At 43.5% G+C, this 26406-nt stretch overlaps 1 protein-coding gene across 1 annotated transcript in view; it reads right to left on the minus strand.

Moving 5' to 3' along the window:
• Positions 1-25086, minus strand: part of LOC139420697 (cadherin-10-like) — a 63446-nt gene extending 38360 nt beyond the window's left edge. Inside the window, exons 1-2 of the mRNA XM_071170920.1 lie at positions 24952-25086; positions 19581-19933 (exon numbers count right to left, since the gene is read on the minus strand). Of these exons, the coding sequence (XP_071027021.1) occupies positions 19581-19796 (216 nt within the window). The 5' untranslated portion in view covers positions 19797-19933; positions 24952-25086. The remainder of the gene's footprint in view (positions 1-19580; positions 19934-24951) is intronic.
• Positions 25087-26406: the final 1320 nt, after the last annotated feature.

The following is a 26406-nucleotide window of genomic DNA, read 5'->3' on the forward strand; positions in this document are numbered from 1 at the left end:
TCTGCCAGTCTGGATAACTGGCAGGCTGGCACACCAGTATGGAGTGGGCAATATACCCCTGTGCTGCATGTATTCACGCAGTATTATTGAGTCCAGTGATTTATGCAGATTTATACAGTCAATTCATGCAAAATTTGAATCTATTCAATGCAGTATTATGAAATTGATTAATTAAGTATTACACAGTCAATTCTTGCAGCAGTATGGAATCGAATCAAGCAATTCATGCAGTATTATTGATTAATCTAGTAGTATAGAGTCGATCCATGGATCCATGAGTAAAATAAGTGACATAAAAGTATGAATTGCTATGATATTTCCTATCTATGACCTGATGCCCCACATAGGCTATGCAGACACTGTAGTTTTTATGAACTTGTCCTTCAGAAATGCAATATTGTTTAATGAGTTTAGCAACAAAATAGAATACATATAATTCAATATGGTTGCATTGAATGCGATTCGAGGTAGGCACAGATAACTAACATACAGTATTGTATTTGCCCAAGTAAGGCTTGGTCGATTACAACCAAATTATGATATGTGTACATATTCAAATCACATTTTATTTGTCACATACACATGGTTAGCAGATGTTAATGCAAGTGTAGCGAAATGATTGTGCTTCTAGTTCCGACAATGCAGTAATAACCAACAAGTAATCTAATCTAACAACTTCATAACAACTACCTTATACACACAAGTGTAAAGGGATGAAGAATATGTACATAAAAATATATGAATGAGTGACGGTACAGAACGGCAAGATGCAGTAGATGGTATCGAGTACAGTATATACATATGAGATGAGTAACGTAGGGTATGTAAACATATAAAAGTGGCATTGTTTAAAGTGGCTTGTGATACATGTATTACATAAAGATGGCAAGATGCAGTAGATGGTATATAGTACAGTACATACGTAAGAGATGAGTAATGTAGGGTATGTAAACATTATATTAAGTGGCATTTTTTAAAGTGGCTAGTGATACATTTTTTACATACATTTTTCAATTATTAAAGTGGCTGGAGTTGAGTCAGTATGTTGGCAGCAGCCACTCAATGTTAGTGGTGGCTATTTAGTTAGCAGTCTGATGGCCTTGAGATAGAAGCTGTTTTTCAGTCTCTCGGTCCCTGCTTTGATGCACCTGTACTGACCTCGCCTTCTGGATGATAGCAGGCTGAACAGGCAGTGGCTTGGGTGGTTGTTGTCCTTGATGATCTTTATGGCCTTCCTGTGACATCGGGTGGTGTAGGTGTCCTGGAAGGCAGGTAGTTTGCCCCCGGTGATAAGTTGTGCAGACCTCACTACCCTCTGGAGAGCCTTGCGGTTGTGGGCAGAGCAGTTACCGTACCAGGCGATAAAACAGCTGACACCACACTCCGAGGGCCCTCACCTCCTTCCTGTAGGCCGTCTCGTCGTTGTTGGTAATCAAGCCTACCACTGTAGTTTTGTCTGCAAACTTGATGATTGAGTTGGAGAAATGCATGGACAGGGTGAAGAGGGTGAACAGGGAGTACAGGAGAGGGCTCAGAACGTACCCTTGTGGCGCCCCAGTGTTGAGGATCAGCGGGGTGGAGATGTTGTTACCTACCCTCACCACCTGGGTGTGGCCCGTCAGGAAGTCCAGTACCCAGTTGCACAGGGTGGGGTCAATACCCAGGGTCTCGAGCTTGATGACGAGTTTGGAGGGTACTAAATGCTGAGCTGTAGTCGATGAACAGCATTCTCACATAGGTATTCCTCTTGTCCAGATGGGTTAGGGCAGTGTGCAGTGTGGTTGCAATTGCGTCGTCCTTGGACCTATTGTGGCGGTAAGCAAATTGGAGTGGGACTAGGGTGTCAGGTAGGGTGGAGGTGATAGGGTCCTTGACTAGACTCTCAAAGCACTTCATGATGACTGAAGTGAGTGCTACGGGGCGGTAGTCATTTAGCTCAGTTACCTTAGCTTTCTTGGGAACAGGAACATTTGTGGCCCTCTTGAAGCATGTGGGAACAGCAGACTGGGATAAGGATGATTGAATATGTCCGTAAACATACCAGCCAGCTGGTCTGCGCATGCTCTGAGGATGCCGTCTGGGCCTGCAGCCTTGAGGGTTAACACGTTTAAATGTTTTACTCACGTCGGTTGCAGTGAAGGAGAGTCCGCAGGTTTTTGTAGTGGGCTGTGTCAGCGGTGCTGTATTGTCCTCAAAGCTAGCAAAGAAGTTGTTTAGTCTGTCTGGGAGCAAGACATCCTGGACATATTTGACCACAAAAAAATATAACTTTTTGTCATGTACTGTCATGTTGTGTCTTGTCTCTGTCCTTTCCTTTCACCCTGTCTCCCTCTGCTGGTCGTCTTAGGTTACCTTTTCTCCCCCGCTTTCCCCCAGCTGTTCCTTGTCTCCTCCTAACTACCCATTCACCCCGTTTCCCACCTGTTCCCTTTTTCCCTCTGATTAGGTCCCTATATCTCTCTCTGTTTTTGTTCCTGTCCTTGTCGGATTCTTGTTTGTTGTGTTTCATGCCTGAACCAGACTATCGTCATGTTTGCTGTAACCTTGTCCTGTCCTGTCGGAATCTGCCGGTCTATCTGAGCCTACCTATGTTTGGTTATTAAAGAAGCTCTGTTTAAGTTAATTCGCTTTTGGGTCCTCATTCACTCATCGTAACAGAAGAATCCGACCAAGAATGGACCCAGCGACTTCGGATCCTCTCCACTCAGCCGTCGGGATCCAGGGAGCGATGCTAGGCAGACACGAGCAGGAAGTGTCTGCTGCTCGACATGCCGTTGAGACCCTGGCCACCCAAGTCTCCAACCTCACAGAACAGGTTCACCATCTCCGCCTCGATCCACCGGCCACTTCCAGGGCTTTCGAATCTCCGGAGCCCAGAATCAATAACCCGCCGTGTTACTCTGGGGAGCCCACTGAATGCCGCTCGTTCCTCACCCAGTGTGATATTGTGTTTTCTCTCCAGCCCAACACTTACTCCAGGAGCACTGCTCGTGTCGCCTACGTCATATCTCTCCTTATTGGACGGGCTCGTGAGTGGGGCACGGCAATCTGGGAGGCAAGGGCTGAGTGTACTAACCAGTATCAGGACTTTAAGGAGGAGATGATACGGGTTTTTGATCGATCTGTTTTTGGGGAGGAGGCTTCCAGGGCCCTGTCTTCCCTATGTCAAGGCAATCGATCCATAACAGACTACTCTATTGAGTTTCGCACTCTTGCTGTCTCCAGTGGCTGGAACGAGCCGGCCTTGCTCGCTCGTCTTCTGGAGGGTCTCCGCGCAGAGGTAAAGGATGAGATTCTCTCCCGGGAGGTTCCTTCCAGCGTGGATTCCTTGATTGAACTCGCTATTCGCATTGAGCGACGGGTTGATCTTCGTCACCGAGCTCGTGGAAAGGAGCTTGCGCTCTCCGTCGCCCCCCTCTCCGCATCACTACCATCTTCCTCTGCCGGCTCGGGTGCTGAGCCCATGCAGCTGGGAGGTATCCGCATCTCGACTAAGGAGAGGGAACGGAGAATCACCAACCGCCTCTGTCTCTATTGCGGTTCCGCTGGTCATTTTGTCACTTCATGTCCAGTAAAAGGCCAGAGCTCGTCAGTAAGCGGAGGGCTACTGGTGAGCGCTACTACTCCTGTCTCTCCTTCAAGATCCTGCACTACCTTGTCGGTCCATCTACGCTGGACCGGTTCGTCAGCTTCCTGCAGTGCCTTAATAGACTCTGGGGCGGAGGGCTGTTTTATGGACGAGACCTGGGCTCGGGAACATGACATTCCTCTCAGACAGTTAAAGGAGCCCACGGCCTTGTTCGCCCTGGATGGTAGTCCTCTCCCCAGGATTCAGCGTGAGACGCTACCTTTAACCCTCACTGTTTCTGGTAATCATAGCGAAACCATTTCTTTTTTGATTTTTCGTTCACCTTTTACACCTGTTGTTTTGGGCCATCCCTGGCTAGTTTGTCATAATCCTTCCATTAATTGGTCTAGTAATTCTATCCTCTCCTGGAACGTCTCTTGTCATGTGAAATGTTTAATGTCTGCTATCCCTCCTGTTTCCTCTGTCTCTTCTTCACAGGAGGAGCCTGGTGATTTGACAGGGGTGCCGGAGGAATATCACGATCTGCGCACGGTGTTCAGTCGGTCCAGGGCCACCTCTCTTCCTCCACACCGGTCGTATGATTGTAGTATTGATCTCCTTCCGGGAACCACTCCCCCCCGGGGTAGACTATACTCTCTGTCGGCTCCCGAACGTAAGGCTCTCGAGGATTATTTGTCTGTAGCTCTTGACGCCGGTACCATAGTCCCCTCCTCCTCTCCCGCCGGAGCGGGGGTTTTTTTTGTCAAGAAGAAGGACGGGTCTCTGCGCCCCTGCATAGATTATCGAGGGCTGAATGACATAACAGTTAAGAATCGTTATCCGCTTCCTCTTATGTCCTCAGCCTTCGAGATCCTGCAGGGAGCCAGGTTTTTCACTAAGTTGGACCTTCGTAACGCTTACCATCTCGTGCGCATCAGGGAGGGGGACGAGTGGAAGACGGCGTTTAACACTCCGTTAGGGCACTTTGAATACCGGGTTCTTCCTTTCGGCCTCGCTAACGCTCCAGCTGTCTTTCAGGCATTAGTCAATGATGTCCTGAGAGACATGCTGAACATCTTTGTTTTCGTTTACCTTGACGATATCCTGATTTTTTCACCGTCACTCCAGATTCATCTTCAGCACGTTCGACGTGTCCTCCAGCGCCTTTTAGAGAATTGTCTTTTTGTGAAGGCTGAGAAGTGCACTTTTCATGCCTCCTCCGTCACATTTCTCGGTTCTGTTATTTCCGCTGAAGGCATTAAGATGGATCCCGCTAAGGTCCAAGCTGTCATTGATTGGCCCGCCCCTAAGTCACGCGTCGAGCTGCAGCGCTTTCTCGGCTTCGCGAACTTCTATCGTCGTTTCATCCGTAATTTCGGTCAGGTGGCAGCTCCTCTCACAGCCCTTACTTCTGTCAAGACGTGCTTTAAGTGGTCCGTTTCCGCCCAGGGAGCTTTTGATCTCCTCAAGAATCGTTTTACATCCGCTCCTATCCTTGTTACACCTGACGTCTCTAGACAGTTCGTTGTCGAGGTTGACGCGTCAGATGTGGGCGTGGGAGCCATTCTTTCTCAGCGCTCCCTCTCTGACGACAAGGTCCACCCATGCGCGTATTTTTCTCATCGCCTGTCCCCGTCGGAACGTAACTATGATGTGGGAAACCGCGAACTGCTCGCCATCCGGTTAGCCCTAGGCGAATGGCGACAGTGGTTGGAGGGGGCGACCGTTCCTTTTGTCGTTTGGACTGACCATAGGAACCTTGAGTACATCCGTTCTGCCAAACGACTTAATGCGCGTCAGGCGCGTTGGGCGCTGTTTTTCGCTCGTTTCGAGTTCGTAATTTCTTATCGTCCGGGCTCTAAGAACACCAAGCCTGATGCTTTATCTTGTCTCTTCAGTTCTTCAGTAGTCTCCACCGACCCCGAGGGGATTCTCCCTGAGGGGCGTGTTGTCGGGTTGACTGTCTGGGGAATTGAGAGGCAGTTAAAGCGAGCACTCACTCACACTCCGTCGCCGCGCGCTTGCCCTAGGAACCTTCTTTTCGTTCCCGTTCCTACTCGTCTGGCCGTTCTTCAGTGGGCTCACTCTGCCAAGTTAGCCGGCCACCCTGGCGTTCGGGGTACGCTTGCTTCCATTCGCCAGCGTTTTTGGTGGCCCACCCGGGAGCATGACACGCGTCGTTTCGTGGCTGCTTGTTCGGTCTGCGCGCAGACTAAGTCCGGTAACTCTCCTCCTGCCGGCCGTCTCAGGCCGCTTCCTATTCCCTCTCGACCGTGGTCTCACATCGCCTTAGATTTTGTCACCGGACTGCCTTCGTCAGCGGGGAAGACTGTTATTCTTACGGTTGTCGATAGGTTCTCTAAGGCGGCTCATTTCATTCCCCTTGCTAAGCTTCCTTCTGCTAAAGAGACGGCACAAATCATCATCGAGAATGTTTTCAGAATTCATGGCCTTCCGTCAGACGTCGTTTCGGACAGAGGTCCGCAATTCACGTCTCAATTTTGGAGGGAGTTTTGCCGTTTGATTGGGGCTTCCGTCAGTCTCTCTTCCGGCTTTCACCCCCAGTCTAACGGTCAAGCAGAACGGGCCAATCAGACTATTGGTCGCATCTTACGCAGTCTTTCTTTTCGTAACCCTGCGTCTTGGTCAGAACAGCTCCCCTGGGCAGAATACGCCCACAACTCGCTTCCTTCGTCTGCGACCGGGCTATCTCCTTTTCAGAGTAGCCTCGGGTACCAGCCTCCGCTGTTCTCATCTCAGTTCGCCGAGTCCAGCGTCCCCTCCGCTCAGGCTTTTGTCCAACGTTGCGAGCGCACCTGGAAGAGGGTCAGGTCTGCACTTTGCCGTTATAGGACGCAGACTGTGAGGGCTGCTAATAAGCGTAGAACTAAGAGTCCTAGATATTGTCGCGGTCAGAGAGTTTGGCTCTCCACTCAGAACCTTCCCCTTAAGACGGCTTCTCGCAAGTTGACCCCGCGGTTCATTGGTCCGTTCCGTATTTCTCGGGTCATTAATCCTGTCGCAGTTCGACTTCTTCTTCCGCGATACCTTCGTCGCGTCCACCCGGTCTTCCATGTCTCCTGCATCAAGCCCGTCCTTCGCGCCCCCGCTCGTCTTCCCCCCCCCCCCCCCCCCCAATCCTTGTCGAGGGCGCACCCATCTACAGGGTCCGTAGAATTTTGGACATGCGTCCTCGGGGCCGTGGTCACCAGTACCTCGTAGATTGGGAGGGGTACGGTCCTGAGGAGAGGAGTTGGGTTCCCTCTCGGGACGTGCTGGACCGTGCGCTGATCGAGGATTTCCTCCGTTGCCGCCAGGTTTCCTCCTCGAGTGCGCCAGGAGGCGCTCGGTGAGTGGGGGGGTACTGTCATGTACTGTCATGTTGTGTCTTGTCTCTGTCCTTTCCTTTCACCCTGTCTCCCTCTGCTGGTCGTCTTAGGTTACCTTTTCTCCCCCGCTTTCCCCCAGCTGTTCCTTGTCTCCTCCTAACTACCCATTCACCCCGTTTCCCACCTGTTCCCTTTTTCCCTCTGATTAGGTCCCTATATCTCTCTCTGTTTTTGTTCCTGTCCTTGTCGGATTCTTGTTTGTTGTGTTTCATGCCTGAACCAGACTATCGTCATGTTTGCTGTAACCTTGTCCTGTCCTGTCGGAATCTGCCGGTCTATCTGAGCCTACCTATGTTTGGTTATTAAAGAAGCTCTGTTTAAGTTAATTCGCTTTTGGGTCCTCATTCACTCATCGTAACACTTTTACATTATCGTGTAGTTCACCAATAAAATGGTCTGACGATGATGTGGACATACTCGGCATTCATATCCAGAAAGAAAGAAATTATCATGACAATACATTTTGACCCCTTTTTCTCCCCAATTTTGTGGTATCCAATTATTTTTAGTAGCTACTATCTTGTCTCATCGCCACAACTCCCATACGGGCTCGGGAGAGACGAAGGTTGAAAGTCATGCATCCTCCGATACACAACCCAACCAAACCACACTGCTTCTTAACACAGTGCGCATCCAACCCGGAAGCCAGCCGCACCAATGTGTCAGAGGAAACATTGTGCACCTGGCAACCTTGGTTAGAGCTCACTGCGCCCGGCCCGCCACAGGAGTCGCTGGTGCGCAATGAGACAAGGATATCCCTACCGGCCAAGCCCTCCCTAACCCGGACGACGCTAGGCCAATTGTGCGTCGCCCCACGGACCTCCCGGTCGCGGCCGGTTACGACAGAGCCTGGGCCTGAACCCAGAGTCTCTGATGGCACAGCTGGTGCTGCAGTACAGCGCCCTTAACCACTGCGCAACCCGGGAGGCCAAAACATTTATTTTTAATGCTCTAATTACATTGGTATCCAGTTTATAATAGCAATAAGGCACCACGGGCGTTTGTGGTATATGGCCGATATACTATGGCAAAAGGCCTTATCCAGGCACTTCGCGTTGCTTAAATGTACTAATTGATTAAAAAAAAAACATATTCTGAATAGATGTTTAAAAAGGTATAATCTTTGTAAATTATATCACACATGCAGCTAACAAAAATATCTGGAAATGTCTTCTGTATTCAAAATTACGACCAACTAATTGCAGCGCTACTGCAAAAATGGAAGAGGGGGAAAAGGAAGGAAGTTGTCTGTTAGCCCTGCATTAGAGACCAATATTGGATCAAGAAAATTGTGATACATAAAAAAGTATACCAGTTTCATTTAGGGGGCAAAAAAATGACAGCTGTGCCATATAGATTGCAAAATAGTTTTGAAGAAATTTACATGGCACATGGTTAATGAACTGATAAGCAAAACGACATTGACTCAAAACATAGAATTTTTCAATTTAAATGATTAGATACAATTATTGTAACCAACAGGATGTTATATATATATGGGGGATACAACCATCCCTGCTTCTGTGAAGAGACAATCATTAGATCATTTGAAATGCAACATTTACCTGGAGCTAATTCCGCAAATACAGTGGGGAGAACAAGTATTTGATACACTGCCGATTTTGCGGGTTTTCCTACTTACAAAGCATGTAGAGGTCTGTAATTTTTATCATAGGTTTAACTGTGAGAGACCGAATCTAAAACAAAAATCCAGAAAATCACATTGTATGATTTTTAAGTAATTAATTTGCATTTTATTGCATGACATAAGTATTTGATCACCTACCAACCAGTAAGAATTCCGGCTCTCACAGACCGGCTCTCACTGTTAGTTTTTCTTTAAGAAGCCCTCCTGTTCTCCACTCATTACCTGTATTAACTACACCTGTTTGAACTCGTTACCTGTATAAAAGACACCTATCCACACACTCAATCAAACAGACTCCAACTTCTCCACAATGGCCAAGACCAGAGAGCTGTGTAAGGACATCAGGGATAAAATTGTAGACCTGCACAAGGCTGGGATGGGCTACAGGACAATAGGCAAGCAGATTGGTGAGAAGGCAACAACTGTTGGCACAATTATTAGAAAATGGAAAAGTTCAAGATGACGGTCATTCACCCTCGGTCCGGGGCTCCATGCAAGATCTCACCTTGTGGGGCATCAATGATCATGAGGAAGTTCAGGGATCAGCCCAGAACTACACGGCAGGACCTGGTCAATGACCTGAAGAGAGCTGGGACCACAGTCTAAGAAAACCATTAGTAACACACTACGCCGTCATGGATTAAAATCTTGCAGCGCACGCAAGGGCTCCCTGCTCAAGCCAGCGCATGTCCAGGCCCATCTGAAGTTTGCCAATGACCATCTGGATGATCCAGAGGAGGAATGGGAGAAGGTCATGTGCTCTGATGAGACAAAAATAGAGCTTTTTGGTCTAAACTCCACTCGCCGTGTTTGGAGGAAGAAGAAGGATGAGTACAACCCCAAGAACACCATCCCAACTGTGAAGCATTGAGGTGGAAACATCATTCTTTGGAGTTGCTTTTCTGCAAAGGGGACAGGACAACTGCACCGCATTGAGGGGAGGATGGATGGGGCCATGTATCGCGACTTCTTGGCCAACAACCTCCTTCCCTCAGTAAGAGCATTGAATATGGGTCGTGGCTGGGTCTTCCAGCATGACAACGACCTGAAACACACAGCCAGGGCAACTAAGGAGTGGCTCCGTAGGAAGCATCTCAAGTTCCTGGAGTGGCCTAGCCAGTCTCCAGACCTGAACCCAATAGAAAATATTTGGAGGGAGCTGAAAGTCCGTATTGCCCAGCAACAGCCCCGAAACCTGAAAGATCTGGAGAAGGTCTGTATGGAGGAGTGGGCCAAATTCCTTGCTGCAGTGTGTGCAATCCTGGTCAAGAACTACAGGAAACGTATGATCTCTGTAATTGCAAACAAAAGTTTCTGTAAAAATATTAAGTTCTGCTTTGCTGATGTATCAAATACTTTTGTCATGCAATAAAATGCAAATAACTTAAAAATCATACAAATGTGATTTTATGGATTTTAGATTCCGTCTCTCACAGTTGAAGTGTACCTATGATAAAAATGACAGACCTCTACGTGCTTTTTAAGTAGAAAACCTGCAAAATCGGCAGTGTATCAAATACGTGTTCTCCCTACTGTAGCACTGTTGGGTGATATGAAAAGTAATAGTCAAATCAATCAAGAATATAATAACTTTCTGAAGAAAAAAAATATCTTTAATATACAATCTGTGGAAACTATGAGAATAGAACTGTTCAGAACTTTTGTGAAACATCACAGCACAGTTGAAAAATACATGGCAAATATAAATAAAAAATGGATTGTATTATTAAAGAGAAAGATGGCAGGGGTTGGGTAGAGCTGAAGCGTAGAACAAAAAAACTACAAGATAACTAATATAACATATACTGTGTTTGTATAAGGAATATAGGTCTTGAAGGAGTTCCGACATATTCTGAGCACTAGTTGGCTGTGTTTCCTTCACTTTGTGGTCCAACTCATCCCAAACCATCTCAATTGGGTTGAGGTCATGTAATTGTGGAGACCAGGTCATCTGATGCAGCACTCCATCACTCTCCTTCTTGGAAAATAGCCCTTACAGAGCCTGGAGGTGTGTTGAGTCATGTCCTGTTGAAAAACAAATTTTAGTCCCACTAAATGCAAACCAGATGAGATGGCGTATCACTGCAGAATGCTGTGGGAGCCATGCTGTTTAAGTGTGCCTTGACTACTAATTAAATCACAGAGGGTCTCACCAGCAAAGCACCCAGGCCATCACACCTCCTCCATAATTTACAGGTGGGAACAACACATTGCAGAGATCATCCGTTCACCTACTCTACGTCTCACAAAGACAAAGTGGTGGAACCAAAAATATCAAATTTGGACTCATTAGACCAAACGGCAGATTTCCACCGGTCTAATGTCCATTGCTCGTGTTTCTTGACCTAAGCAAGTGTCTTATTCTTAATGGTGTCCTTTAGAAGTGGTTTATTTTCAGTAATTTGACCGTGAAGGCCTGATTCACGCAGGCTGGTAACTAATGAACTTACCCTCTTCAGCAGAGGTAACTGGGTCTTCCTTTTCTGTGGCGGTCCTCATAAGAGCCAGTTTCATTATAGCGCTTGATGGTTTTTGTGACTGCACTTGAAGAAACATTCAAAGTTCTTGAAGTTTTCCGCATTGACTGACATTCATGTCTTAAAATATTGATGAACTGTCATTTCTCTTAGCTTATTTGAGCTGTTCTTGCCATAATATGGACTTTTACCAAATATATTCTCTATACCAACCCTACCTTGTTACAACAAATGATTGGCTTATTCTAAAATTGATATAATGTTTTTTTTTTCCTGGTCAACCTACAAACAATACCTCATATTGATAAAGCATAAACAGGTTTAGAAATGTTTGTGTATATATATATATATATATATATGTATATATATCACTCACAGTTGAAGTTGGAAGTTTACATACACTTACGTTGGAGTCATTATAACTAGTTTTTCAACCACTACGCACATTTCTTGTTAACAAACTGTAGTTTTGGCAAATTGTTTAGGACATTTACCTTGTACCTTGTTTACAGACAGATTATTTCACTTATAACTCAATGTATCACAATTCCAGTGGGTCAGAAGTTGACATACAACAAGTTGACTGTGCCTTTAAACAGCATGGAAAATTCCAGAAAATTATGTCATGGTTTTAGAAGCTTCTGATAGGCTAATTTACATAATTTGAGTGAATTGGTGGTGTACCTGTGGATGTATTTCAAGGGCTACGTTCAAACGCAGTGCCTCTTTGCTTGACATCATGGGAATATCAAAATGAAAATTGTGATTTTCATGGGAAAATCAAAAGAAATCAGCCAAGACCTAAGAAATAAATTGTATGTTGTATGTTGTATGTATGTTGTGGTGGTGCTTTACTGCAGGAGGAACTGGTGCACTTAAGAAGATAGATGGCATCATGATGGAATATTAGGTGGATATACATCATCTGAAGTGAAAACCTCTTGGCGCACCGGTTTCTTTTGGGGGATCATTTTCGTCAACATCTGCTGAATTGCTGAGCGACAAATTCAAATTAAATTGCTAAAAATATTTAATTTTCATGAAATCACAAGTGCAATATACCAAAACACAGTTTAGCTTGTTGTTAATCCATCTGGCGTGTCATTTTTCAAAAAAGCTTTACATCGAAAGCTATCTAAGCGTTTATGTTAGGACAGCTCTCTCAGCAGACAAAACATTACAAACAGCTAGCAGCAAAGTAGATTGGTCAAGAAAGTTAGAAAAGCAATAAAATTAATCGCTTACCTTTGATGATCTTCAGATGTTTGCACTCACGAGACTCCCAGTTACACAACAAATGTTAATTTTGTTCCATAAAGATTATTTTTATATCCCAAAATATCCATTTGGTTGGTGCGTTTTGTTCAGTAATCCACAGGCTCGTGCAGGTCACGACGGGCAGACGAAAATTCCAAATAGTACCCGTAAAGTTCGTAGAAACATGTCAAACGTTATTATAATCAATCCTCAGGTTGTTTCTACAATAAATTATCCACAATATTTCAACCGGACGATAGCTTTTTCAATAGGAGAGAGAGAGAAAAGGTCTGCTCCAAGCTGCTCGCGCATGCAAAACTCTGGGGGGACACAGCTATCCACTGACGCGATGTGATCATTCTCACTCATTTTCCAGAAGAAAAGCCTGAAACTATGTCTAAAAACTGTTCACACCATGGGGAAGCCATAGGGAAAGGAATCTGGTTGATATCCCTTTAAATGGAGGGAAGGCATGCAATGGAACAGGGAGGTTTCAGAAAAACAGTACTTCCTGGTTGGATTTTCTTCAGGTTTTTGCCTGCAATATCAGTTATGTTATACTCACAGACAATATTTTGACAGTTTTGGAAACTTTAGAGTGTTTTCTTTCCTAATCTGCCAAATATAGGCATATTCTATCTTCTGGGCCTGGGTGCGTATTTCATCCAAACATCAAAATACTGCCCGCTACACTCAAGAGGTTAACGACTACAAAGTCAAGGTATTGGAGTGGCCATTACAAAGCCCTGACCTTAATCCTATAGAAAATTTGTTGGCAGAACTTTAAAAGCGTGTGTGAGCAAGGAGGCCTACAAACCTGACTCAGTTACACTAGCTCTGTCAGGAGGAATGGCCGAAACTCACCCAATTTATTGTGGGAAACTTGTGGAAGGCTACCCAAAACGTTTGACCCAAGTTAAACAATTTAAAGGCAATTCTACCAAATACACTCAATTAGTATGTAATCATCTGACCCACTGGGAATGTGATTAACGAAATAAAAGGTGAAATAAATAATTTTCTCTACTATTATCAACATTTCACATTCTTAAAATAAAATGGTGATCCTAACTGACCTAAAACAGGGAATTTTTACGAGGATTAAATGTCCGAAATTGTGAAGAAAAAAAAAGTTCTCTTCAATCAGTTATTTAAATGGAAACATTTTTTAACTGTAGTGTATGTCTTTTTTACGTAAGTATTCAGACCCTTTACTCAGAACTTTGTTGAAGCACCTTTGGCAGCGATTACAACCTTTAATCTGTTTGGGTATGACGCTTGAAGCTTGGAAAATATTCTTCCATTCTTCTCTGTAGATCCTCTCAAGCTCTGTCATGTTCGATGGGGAGAAATGCTGCACAGCTGTATTCAGGTCTCTCCAGAAATTTTCGATCAGGTTCAACTCCAATCTCTGGCTTGGAGTTGAAGGACATTCAGGACATTCAGAGACTTGTCCCAAAGCAACTACTGCAATATAACTTAGAGGCCTCATTTGCTTAGTTCAACTGTCGTACCCAATCAGAACCCAAAATATACGCTAGTTTTACACCAATGTTTGTGAACAACGTAAGTGTAAGCAAAACTGTATAGCCTCAAAACGTGGTTATCACTATACATTTGATATACTGGATGGTCAGTCTTTGCATCCATAGCCCTATGAAATTTCTCTAGCCCCATCCCTTAGCTTCTTCGCATAAACAAGGGCTGGGAGAAGGCTTTCTTATTGTTTCAATGAAGGATTCTAGCTTTAAGTCCCCTTGCACAAACACAGAGGAATAGTCAGTAAAGCAGCAAAGTCATTGGCAATTCTTGTCAGGTCTCTAGTGAGCATTGTTTAGTCCTGCAGAGGGGAGATAGGAAAATAGAGCCCCAAACGGATACAGAATAATTATATTCTCTCTCTCTCTTTATTGTTAGTTGTCCTTGTTCTCCAGGATTATACACATTCAGTAGTGTTTTTTCAGTTTCTTCAATTTTTCCTATGATCAGTCCAGTGCTCAGGGGAACTGGAGAGCGGCAGCGTTTGTTTACAAAGCATCACAGACTACCAAGAGGTTAAAGGGGTTTTGTCCACATCAATAGCTGGGATGGAACAGCTTTTTATGTGAGTCACTGCACCCCTACAGAAAGAAACTCCAGACACAAGCCTTCTGATTGCATTGCATTGCAAGTGTTCACACTTCAGAGCCATACTGAACAAGTATGCCTCCCTCCACGAGGACTTGGCTTGTTAAATGCCCTCCCTCATGCTAATGGCTGTCTGAAATGGCTCGCTGAAGATCAGGTGATAGTGAATCAGCAACGCCAAGAGGCACGTCTCGTGGAGTTTGACAAAAACACACATGGCCCATTTTCATAATGCTGATTTAGTATCAGGTCCCCCGTCGTTGTGATTATATTAATTGATTATCACCTCAAAGGAAAAACTGATCTTATATCAGCAGTCCTACTTTGAGACACTTCGTGAATATGGGCCATTCTATGCACGGTATATAGTTCAACTTGAAGAGAAGCCATTTCAGTTCCATGTACAGTCCCACCCTGTAGTCATCAGTATAATCCTTTATGACATACAGTATGTAGAATGAGCCCTAAAAGCATGTCATATATTATGCAGTGTTAATTTTGGCGGCTATTTTAGATTTAGTTTTAGGCTTAAAATACCTTTTGGTTTTAGTCACATTTTCGTCATTTCAGCCTTCGTCTAGTTTGAGTCACAGCAATTAGTCACATGACAGTCCGTGCATTTTTTTCTATTAAATAATAGGCTACCTCTAACTTCCATCATGTGCATATTCAGATAGCCTTGTCCAAGTAGGCCTTTTAACCTTTTACATTTTAGTAATTTACCAGACCCTCTTATCCAGAGCGACTTACAGTTAGTGCATTCATCTTAAAATAGGACAACCACATCACAGTCATAGTAAATCCTCAATAAAGTAGCTATCAGCAAAGTCAAAGCTAGTCACGGGTGAAGAAAAGTCAAGTTCTAGTGTTCATTCACAAAATGCTTTTTTAGGGGGTGGGTGCTATGGGAAGCTGGTTCCACCATTGGAGTGCCAGGACGGAGAAGAGCTTGGACTGGGCTGAGTGGGAGATGCCCTCTCATAGTGCTAAGAGACCAGAGGTGGCAGAACGAAGTGCTCGGGTTGGGGTGTAGGGTTTGAGCATAGCTTGAAGGTAGGGAGGGGCTGTTCCTCTTGCTGCTCCATAAGCAAGTACCATTGTCTTGTAGTGGATGTGAGCTTCGACTGGAAGCCGGTGGAGTGTGCGGAGGAGCAGGGTGACATGAGACAACTTAGGAAGGTTGAACACCAGACAGGCTGCAGCATTCTGGATAAATTGCAAGGGTTTGGGATTAGTGCCTGGATTAGGACCTGCTCCACTACCTGTGTGAGGTTGGTTCGAACTATACGGATGTTGTAGAACATCAACTTGCAGGAGTGAGTCACTGCTTTGATTTTTTCAGAGAACAACAGGGTGTTTTCCAGGGTCACACCAAGGTTCTTTGCACTCTGGGAGGGAGACACTGTAGAGTTGCAACCGTAATGGATAGGTCTTTGAGTAGGCAGGCTTTACCGGGTGGAAGAGCAGCTCTGTCTTGTCGTGGTTGAGCTTGAGGTGGTGGGCCGACATCCAAGCTGAGATATCTGCCAGGCATGCAGAGATGTGTATCACCTTCTTAGTGTCAGAAGGGGGAAGGAGAAAAGTGGCTTAGTGTCATCCACATTCTATGATAGGAGAGACCTAGTGAGGATATGACGGAGCTGAGTGACTTGGTGTAGAGAGAGAAGAGGGCCTAGAATCGAGCCCTGGGGTACACCAGTTGTGAGAGTATGTGGTACAGACACCTGGTGGGTGATAGATAAGAACAATGTTAGTTTGAGTAGACAAGTGACAGTGACAGCATGGAAATCAAATGAGGAGATGGACAGGTGAGAGAGGGAAATAATGTAATATCTCCACTTAGGAGAAATTAGTAGCCCTGTGCCACCTCCGCAATGACCAGATGCTCTCTGATAATGACAGAAAACATAGTCAGATGAAGAGAGAGCAGCTGGAGCAGCAGTGTTCTCTGGGGTGATCCATGTCTCCTTCAGGGCCCGAAAGTCAAGGGACTGAAATGCAGCATAGGCTGAGATTAATTTAGCGTTCTTGACCGCAGAATCGGCAGTTCTAAACGCTGCCAGAGACCAGGAAATCCACATGGATTGTGCTTGCAGGGTACACTAAATTAGAAGGGTTGCAGCCAAGGGGGGGGCAGGGAGTCTGAAAGGTCTACATGTAGAGGAGAAAACTGAGATAGAAAACAGACAGTTGCAAAAGTTATAACAGAGCAAAATTAGATATTCTGAAAATCACTAGGTAAAGTACTCAAGTAAGAGTGGTGTGGAGCCTTTCTCTCTTTCCTTCCTCAAATAACTCTGCAGAACCATCGCTGTTTCGTTGACGGTCTTAGTTTTGCGACACAGCCACGGCTGAGAAAACAGAGGAGACTGAAGTACAAATACTAATTGCTAAATGCCTTGAAAAGGTGAAGTGCACACCTCCCGGTACTAATTGCTGATTTCCTAGGAGAGGAGAAACCACTCCCCCTCCAATAAAGCCACTGATTATGAAAACAATAAGTCACAAATTGCCCTGTCCCTTAATCCTGGTTGATGTGTCAACAATCATCTGCAAGTTAATAGCAGTAAGCAGTTCACAACACCAAGTAGGCTACTAGGAAGACAGGTAGAACTTTAAAGCAGATTCCCTTGTATACCTTAGCTTGCAACATTGATATTATGGCAGATTGTAACCAATACCAACCATAATTAACCATTTAGGCTATAATAAAGCCTTGGCTGCAGGTTAAACAATTAACAGCTCTGATTTTCTCCATCATCGCCATCAAGGAGGGCTAAATTATAGGGGTGTCCTTGAAAAGGGGAGAATTGAATTTAAGCTTTCCAAAAATCTCAGAAGTACTGTATTAATGTACTAATATTCAACAAATAGCATTTGTTTTTCCTATAGTAAAAACACAACCACAACTAGCATTTGCAGACTGTGGCGCCAGAGTGGCAACACAGATGAATGAATAACAGAACACATGGGGAAATAGAGATTCCAGTGTGCTCAAATCAAAAATAGCCTACTTGAAAGAAAGAGAGAGTAAACATTATTGTTTCAGGTTGAGGTTAGTTACATGTGAAGGGTCTTGGCTCTGCATCAGTTCAAAAGACTGACGAATGACTCACGTGACAGCCTGAGAGCAGTGTTGGAGCTGGGCAGAATCAGATCACAAAACTGAAAGATATCAGTTCTGCAACTGAGAGGATTGCATGCATGCATACTTATGATTGGACAAAACAAATGTTATCGTCATAGTTTTAGTCAGGAAAAATAGGTTGTTGACAATATTTTTTTGTCATAGTTATTGTTGACAAAATGAACACTGATACAATGGTTTAGTAACCATTAGTTGTTAGGATGTGCCCAGAACCTCACACCGCTTTCATATTAGACACACTTTACATACATTATTTAATGTTTCTTATTTATTTATACAGTAATTATTATTCAACATTTGAACTGACAACCTCTTTGTTCACTGCCTTCCGATCTTCCTACTATGCCACCATATCTGTGTCAATAACTGATTTCACCTGTATTCCTAGACTTTGGACTTTGTTAAAAATACACTCAAGAAAAACTATTATAATATCATAGTGATTCAGGATTAACATTGAAAATATAATAGTATGCCCCACCAACATTAGACAACCATACAGAAAACCCTCAAATTGCTTAAATAGGTCAATTAAATCAATGACAGTCAGATTAACTGATAACTAAAATAGCAGTGCAATTGGCACTCTTTTGCTTTGTGCAGAGATGTATTATAGGTATTGAATCTGTATATTGAGTTCTGAAAAAGCTACAGACTTTGTGGCACAGCAAAACATTTGCCGTTTCACATGTGAAACTTGATTGAATGTGAAATAAATAAGCCCAGCTTGGTGCCTGGCCTTTAAGTGCCTGTCCTTATGCCCAGGCTTTTCACCGCTCCTTCTCACAGACAACAATTCCAGAGTGAAGCTGATGGAATTAGCGATAGCAATCAACACTAGCTTCTTCAGTAAAGCCAGCGTGTGGGTGTTTTTTTTCTCCCCCTTTATTTATTGCGGCCTCATGTCATTCTGGCAGTTTGATTGTGAATGATATTGGACACCGGGTGAGTCGATGGCCAGCGCATGTGATTGCTGTCATGCCAGGAAACTTGCCAGTATGCCAGCCAGAGACCATCAAAGAGTCAGGAAGAAAGCCAGAATGCAGCAGTCACTGACAACATCAGTGGATAGCCTCAATGGATAGCCAGGACTGTTTTGTTGCCTCATCACGTATAACACAGTGAAGTGAAATATCATTGGCCTGGCTTGATTGATTCATAATTTCTCTCTCCAACACCCCCTTTCCCTCCATCTTTTTATTTTTGTTGTTCCCCTGTCTCTCTCCATTGCATCAGGACGATGCTATCTGCCAAGCTGGTAGTCATATCCTTCTACTCCACCCTGTACCGTGACACTTGTTTACTCTTGAGGATGAGGCATGTGATGAAAGCCAGCTTCCTCTGAGAAAATAGGCTTTCGACAGTCACCTTGTTCCCCTCCCTCAGGATGATAAATGTAGCGTCATCTCTAACACTGTGACTAGCTCTCTTTTTAGCACTAACATGGATGGCTTGACAAGTCGCTCCTCTGATCTAAAGTAGGGGGTTATAGCTCTGAGAAATATTTATGTTTTTGTGCTGTCTTATCAGTTAAAGAGCTGTGTCAACATGACAGAGGAGGCTCAGGCCGTTGGCGATGTGAGGTAGTGGGTCGGTGATTTTGTCTAGCCTCATGATGTAATTTGATAATGCTGTCTGTTGTTAACCCTCACAAATGGGAACATCTATTCCTCCTCTATCTGTCATGTTAAATTGCTAATTTAAGTGATTGGTTCTTCATTTAGATTTCTTTATTCCCACTGTTGTTTTTGAATTGTTGTGTGAATGAGAGACTGGAATTAGTTGCGCGTTGCTCGGAGATGATGCTCAGGTGATGCACTCCTCTCTAATTTCTATGTCCTATCTATTGAAAGTTATGTCAATACAACAGGAACAGTCCTTTTGACTGAGTGTACTATGACATAATCGATCATCTCTAGGCAGCCTACAAAGAATGTCCCATAAAAACAGCACATAAAACCCTTACCTTGCCAACATACTGGTTGTCATTCCCGGTGTACTCCTCTAGAAGAAAGAATTGATTCCACATCCATCCTCGTTTGGCGCGCTGGAGTATCTTTCCATCATCCTTCTCCGGTGATGTTCCCAACAGATTCACAGTATTTCCAGGTGCCATGGGCAGAGCAGTGATTGGCCGCAGAATGGAGACCATAAATATAATCTGGAAGTGATTGGTTATCATGGTATCCAATCACGTGGGGAAGGAGTTCTGTATGACTAATGTGTTATGGTAATGAGCTTCTGGTAGGATGCACGCTGGAATGCAACGCCACCAAATCATGCATTGTAGTCCTTTTCCCTTTGATAGCCTATTGATCCCTGTGAAGAAGAAAAACGAGGATGAATCAGAGAGATAACACAACAATGATATCAAATTCAGGTAGACATAATTTGTTTCAATATCCGCCCAAAGGTAATATCGCCTGCCTGTGTCCAATATTAAGAGAAAATTGGCTTCTAAGCTGTTTAGCGTTGCCATTATTTTAATTGCTACTGTTTTTTTTCCATAGATAAAACATTATGAATTATATGCTCTGCAAGATGAAATTACACATTTCTTCAAATGCGTTCATTGATTCTCTTAGTAAAGGAATTCTAGTTTCAACTGGCAGTCTGCCATTTTATCTCGAATTTGCTCTGATATGCTAGCTCAAACCTGCTAGTTCCAGTAAAAAAAACATATGACAGTAGTTTTAGTTCATGCAAACATAAGTTACTGACTCATTCCTACATACAACCATTTAGCTGGCTAGCTAGCTGGATGACGTGATTTGCGGTTTTGTTCATATTTTTTTTTGCTTTGATTAAACAGTTGTGAAATGACAACACGTGTATAATTTCTAGAAACAAAAGGTAGTGATAAAACATAACAACGGTCATTTTGGCCAAACAGTTCTATTCTCTTAATTATTTAATTTGCATTTGTGGGATAATATTCATTTATATGTGGCGGTGCTTCAGTTCCATCAGTGGAAACTATAATACTTTTTGTTCACAGAAAAAAAACAGTGTCCTTTGTATGTTCAAATCTAATGCCTTCGTTGACATTAGGGTTCTTTTTTCAGATTGTTGAACAAAAGTGGTGGAATTATCAAATCTGGTCCTTGTTTGTTCACGGTCCCTCGTTATATACACAATGAATGCTTGTCAGGATGGCACTGGCACTATGGCCTTTCCACTAGCCTCCCACTAAATGGGCTCTTTTAGAAAAGGAGGACAAGATTTATTAGGATTAACTTCCCAAAGACCATAAATTATGTATGAATCCCCAAATTACCTATCAAGTCAGGCCCTGATGGGGACTTTACTTCATCTAGGTACTCTATCGAACATGCCATGAAGCCAATAATACAGTACCTTTAGAAGTCACTGCCAGCAAGCCAATTATTCTTATCAAGCATGGGATACTTTTTGTATATATATATACATTGTGTGTGTGTGTGTGTGTGTGTGTGTGTGTGTGTGTGTGTGTGTGTGTGTGTGTGTGTGTGTGTGTGTGTGTGTGTGTGTGTGTGTGTGTATACAGTATATATATATATATAAATAGGGGGTTATTTTTAAGACAGTTTGGAAACAAGAGGAGGATACAGGTAGGTGGAGCCCATTTAGTGAGAGACTGGTGGCAAGGCCTTCATTGTGTATCTAATGAGGGACCTTGAACAAACAAAGACCGATTTTATAATTCCTTTTGTTCAACAAAAATAACCCTAATATCAATGAAGGCATTAGATTTGAATGAACAAAGGACCCTGTTTTTGTCTGTGAACAAATTAGTATTATGGTTTTCATTGATGGAACTGAAGCACCGCCACATGTAAATTAATATTATCCCATGAATGCAAATCAAATAATTAAGCTAATGAGATCCAAAAACGAAATATTAAAGAGTCTTAAAGAGCTCTTTAATTCATGTCATTAGAGATTGAGCTAATGCCTGTACTGAATCAAACTATGACTCTCATACAGACAGGTTATGTCTTGTATCCAAATGTTAAAAGGTTATGACAATGTCAGAGAGAGACAGTTAGGATTGGGAATACTGGTACGGTCTCAGCTGTCATCCAAGGTCAAGACTTCAAAATATTAAGCGGGACTAGACCATTCATGGTCATTTAGAGTCAGCAAAACCACCATCTACCCGTTTTCCAGATGTCTAACCTCAGTAAAACAGCAGAACATACAAAATCCCTAAATTCAGAAAAATTGGCAATCCATGAGGACAAATTCATAATTTTCACAAAGCATGAGATCGATAACATGTATGAACCAATAACATTTGATATCGACTGTGGTTTTCTCTCCATACCCCCAGATACAGAATGAAACCAAGAACATTGGGGATGTCATGGGATGCCAGTAAGCCATAAACTGATGATGATGTACTGTTATCACTTCACTATGTGCCCAGGGTTTGTCATGAATATGACAGGCGGCAGGCGGGCGCAGCATCCCAGAAATCGGGAAACATTGGCTGGAAATTAATCTGGGCTGATTCCCGTGATTGCATTTTCTAATTATCATTCAAGGCTGTCCTTGAGTTTTAATAGCATTCTGGATATTAAGCTTTGATGCACCATGCCTATTAAGCATTAGACCAGTGTGTCTTTTTAGAATTCCTCCAAACCCTCCATTAAAGGATGAGCAGAGTGTACTGACTGGATTTCTTGTCCAGATGCTATAGACTCTGCTCACTGAATTATCTAGACTTGATTAGTCCATTAAATGCCTACAGTGTATGAAAAAGTTGTTTATGATTAGATTAGGTGGTAGAAAGCTTGAGAGGCTTGGCATGCAAACAGACAGAGAGAGGCATGAAAGGACAAAATCGTTAAATATGCTCTTACAAGTTAAGTCTTTGAGTAGAGCGTTTAATTTGTGGTTGTCCATTCTGGCAAAAGCAAGTAGAATAAACACTATTTCACACACACACACACACACACACACACACACACACACACACACACACACACACACACACACACACACACACACACACACACACACACACACACACTTGGACGTTTTTAGACTCCTAACAGACATGGTCAGTGGAATTGCACTCGCCCTTTATACTGTATGAGTATCCTGGGTGCGTTTCTCCTGAAATCCAAAAACCTGTCTGCAACAGCCGCCTTAATTGGGAATATATAACCACTTGTAGCCCAGCTCGGTCCATTCCATTTTACAATCGACTGCTCTCTAGACCTTTACAATAATGTGGACACTGATGATCACATCTCCCTCTGCAATAATCAAACTTAATATCATACATACTGTATCTTGCTTTGCCATCAACAAACTCATTGAAGGGCACTAAGGGACCCATGACCCAAAATTTGAGAATGTTGTGTTTATGACATTACGTCATAAAAAAAAATGGGTCAAATACAACATATTCGATATTTGGTTTATATGATGTCCCTGTGGATGTTTTGAATACATATTTGACAAAAACCAAATGTCGTACTTGAAAATCTAAACATTTATAAAAAATGTGCACTTGAGGTTTAGGCAGTTGTGGTCTATTGAGGTCAAGGGATATTTATAATAACTATTAATGTCTGTTTTGTGATTTACAGATTGAGTGGCTCTTGCCTACTGATTGCACACTCACAGACCACCACAGAGCCTAGTCTAACAGTAGGGCGGTGATGCAGCTGTGAAAAAGCAGCAGACCTGTAAAAGTGCCCACTTGGTGGAGCCCTAGACCTTTCCAACATCGCTAGCATCACGGCTGCCGGCTGCAGTCTTTGGCAAGGCTTGACAGCCCTTTATAGATGCTCTGAATCTGCCGCAATTTTGAAATGCTCTCTTCACTTTGTAACTTGAAGACTGGGGGTAGACTTCTAACATATGTGAGGCCATAAACAGACAATATCATTCCCATTGAATAAATCATCACTGTAGATAGTTATAGTTAGAGCTGTAATTTTGATCTGAATGTGACACAATAAGGGGAAGGTTATAATTTAATTCAAATTTTCTTTACCAGTCTATTTATGAGTTTATTGATCATATTTTAAATTATGTGTTTTGAATTAGCCCCACTACACAAAATTCACTACAGGATCCCAGCAATTTCGAACAATGACATCCCACATGATATATCTTTTTTACAGAGTTTTTTTCCTAACTATATCTAACATGTTAATTTAGGGATCATCCGTTATGTTTACATTTGAGGCTGTTAAAAGATTTGGTTTAGTGTTTGTATGAGAGCCATGCAGTTTGTGTGTGGGAGGGCAGGGATTTGCTATTTTTCATTCCAACACTGAAAGGCCATTACATATCTGACAATAATTTAGGGAACATGTTAGTGGTTAATTTGTGTTAAACAATAATGGCATTACACAAACGACCGAGTACAAAATGCACCCTTATAAATCGCCTGTGTGACTATAAAGCTGTCTCCACCAAGTCCCACAAAACACAGCAGCAGAGAGAATGAGAGGAAGAGAGGGAGAGAGAGAGAAAAAAAGAGAGAGGGAGACAGAGACGGACGGACAGAGAAGTGCGTTCTTTGCTTCAGGGTACATATGACATCCTAACATACTCATTAAGTGCAGTGCTCAAAACCCCATGATCAACCCCTTCACCCTTCCATGCATTTGAGCTGAGATAGGATCAGTAGTACAGTGCCTCACCATCAATTCTGCTCACACTTAATTACAGGTAACGTTTTGCCGTCTCTACCACACAAACACACACACACAAATCCCTCTGGCAGCTGACATAAGTCTGAATATCACTTAGCTTATTGGTGAAAAGCCGTTCATTAAACACTTCTAATCAGAGTGATACACTGGAGGAAGAAAACTGCCGTTAGCGTTCACATCTGTAAATCCCCTGCATGCGCAAACACATTGCCAGTCCTATTTTGTTTAGGAAAATAATCTGAATGTGTGTAGCTACTGCCCTTCACATCTGTAAATCTGTCACACGAGCACTGTGTCCATCCGATTTTATTTAAGAAAAGTATCTGAATACATGTAGCTACTGTCCTTCTTCTAGCACTTTCTATTTTGGAGTTTCCTAAGACTGCAGTGGTTTTACAGAGATGGAGAGGAAAGTTGACCACAGAGATTTGGTCGGATTAAAACTTCATAAAATATTCAACACAGAGGTTCCAGATATCAACCCCTTGATTATATGTTATTTGTAGCATGGCAGGTGCCCAAAGTAAAGAATTCTGCACGTTAACAACATGTAATGCATTGATTTACCTGTTCGCAACAATCCAGCACCTATCTATTGCAGTTGGGTTATTTCACCACACCATCCAGAAAAGTGAGACAAAATATCCTTTAAAACAGAGAACAGAAAATCAGAAACCTTACCTTTTGTATTTACAGCTTAGTAGTGTCCATCTGTGTTTCTGAGTGTCGTGTTACTGTGTCCCTACTCCTCACGTAGCAGTGCTTAGAGGTGGCGCTTATTCTGAATCCTCTCGGCTGCACTTACATTCCAAGACTGACAACAGTGCTGCGAGAGCGAGTGTGAGCGTAAGTCTCTGTCCAGCCTGCTACTCTCCCTCTCCCTTCCTCTATTTCTCCACCCCCTTCCTCTCTTTTTTCTCTTCCCCCCACCCTGTCTTTCCAACTTCTCTCTCCCTCCCTCTTTCTCTCTCTCTGCCTCTCTCTCCCCTCGCATCACATCTTGCTGTGGATGTCGGGAAGACTGAAGCGGAGAAGAAAAAAGAGAGAAAAGAAAAAGGAGCAATGGCAACAAGGGGACAAGGAAAGGAGAATGACCTTACTCCCAACAGTTGACTATAGCAACAGTAGAATTGAGGATGGGGAGGTTAGGAGGCTGAAGGGGGGTGGACTCCTGGATGGCACAGAAAGATCTCCATGTGAACGCAGGGAGAAAGGGGGAAAGGCAGCTTTGTGGAGAGGAGGATCACTAGTCTAAGCTAGGATGTTGTAAGCTACTCTTATGGATTGAATCTGTGATGTTTGATGTCTAAAGCAATCGTCCCGATCTAATCTCCTTTCAATGACAGTGGAATGAAGGAGAAACCAGGCATGAGTTGTAAATAACCCTCTCAGAGGGAGGATGTTCCTTCATCTCCATCGCCGCCTGGTGACTTGGCCAACCGGCCAGCAATGAAACTTAGTGCGTGCGAGCAGGAAGTCTGTCCAGGCAGGCAGCACTCCATCATATATTTTCATTATTTCCCTTTTGAAAGTGATACAGCATTTTAATTTAGTAGAGGGAAATGGAGAGAGATAATATACCATCACAGTGGTGTTTGATGCTGAGGAGAGAGAGTGAGAGTGAGAGAGAAAAGGCATTACATGCCAATACACATACATGTATCTTGAGCTGATAAATGAAGTGATGGAGAAATTTTGAAATGCATGGGATGTCCCTCAGGATCTGCAGACAGTCCACTAGCCATCATCCTAGCACAAGTTGTATCTCCCACTATCAGTGTGGATAGATGATTAACTCAACGTCTCTATGGGCCAAAAGTTGTGCACTATGTTGGGATATACCTAATACCTAATACATAAATAAATACAAATGCAAACAGGCTAAACTAATTAACACAGGCACTGAGGTAGCCTTTCTCTGATGTGAAGCCAAGTCCACATCCTTCATCATTTACAGTTGTGTCGTTTCTGCTGTCATGAGAGATATATAGGGTAACTGTGTGTGTGTGTGTGTGTGTGGGTGGGTGGGTGGGTGGGTGGGTGGGTGTGTGTGTGTGTGTGCGTACGTACGTACGTGTGCCTGAGCATGTCGTATCGATGTGTGCCCATTTGTGTGTGTATGTAACAAGCCAGTGT

The sequence above is a fragment of the Oncorhynchus clarkii genome, chromosome 11 (genome assembly GCF_045791955.1).
Source record: "Oncorhynchus clarkii lewisi isolate Uvic-CL-2024 chromosome 11, UVic_Ocla_1.0, whole genome shotgun sequence".
Lineage (NCBI taxonomy): Eukaryota > Metazoa > Chordata > Actinopteri > Salmoniformes > Salmonidae > Oncorhynchus > Oncorhynchus clarkii.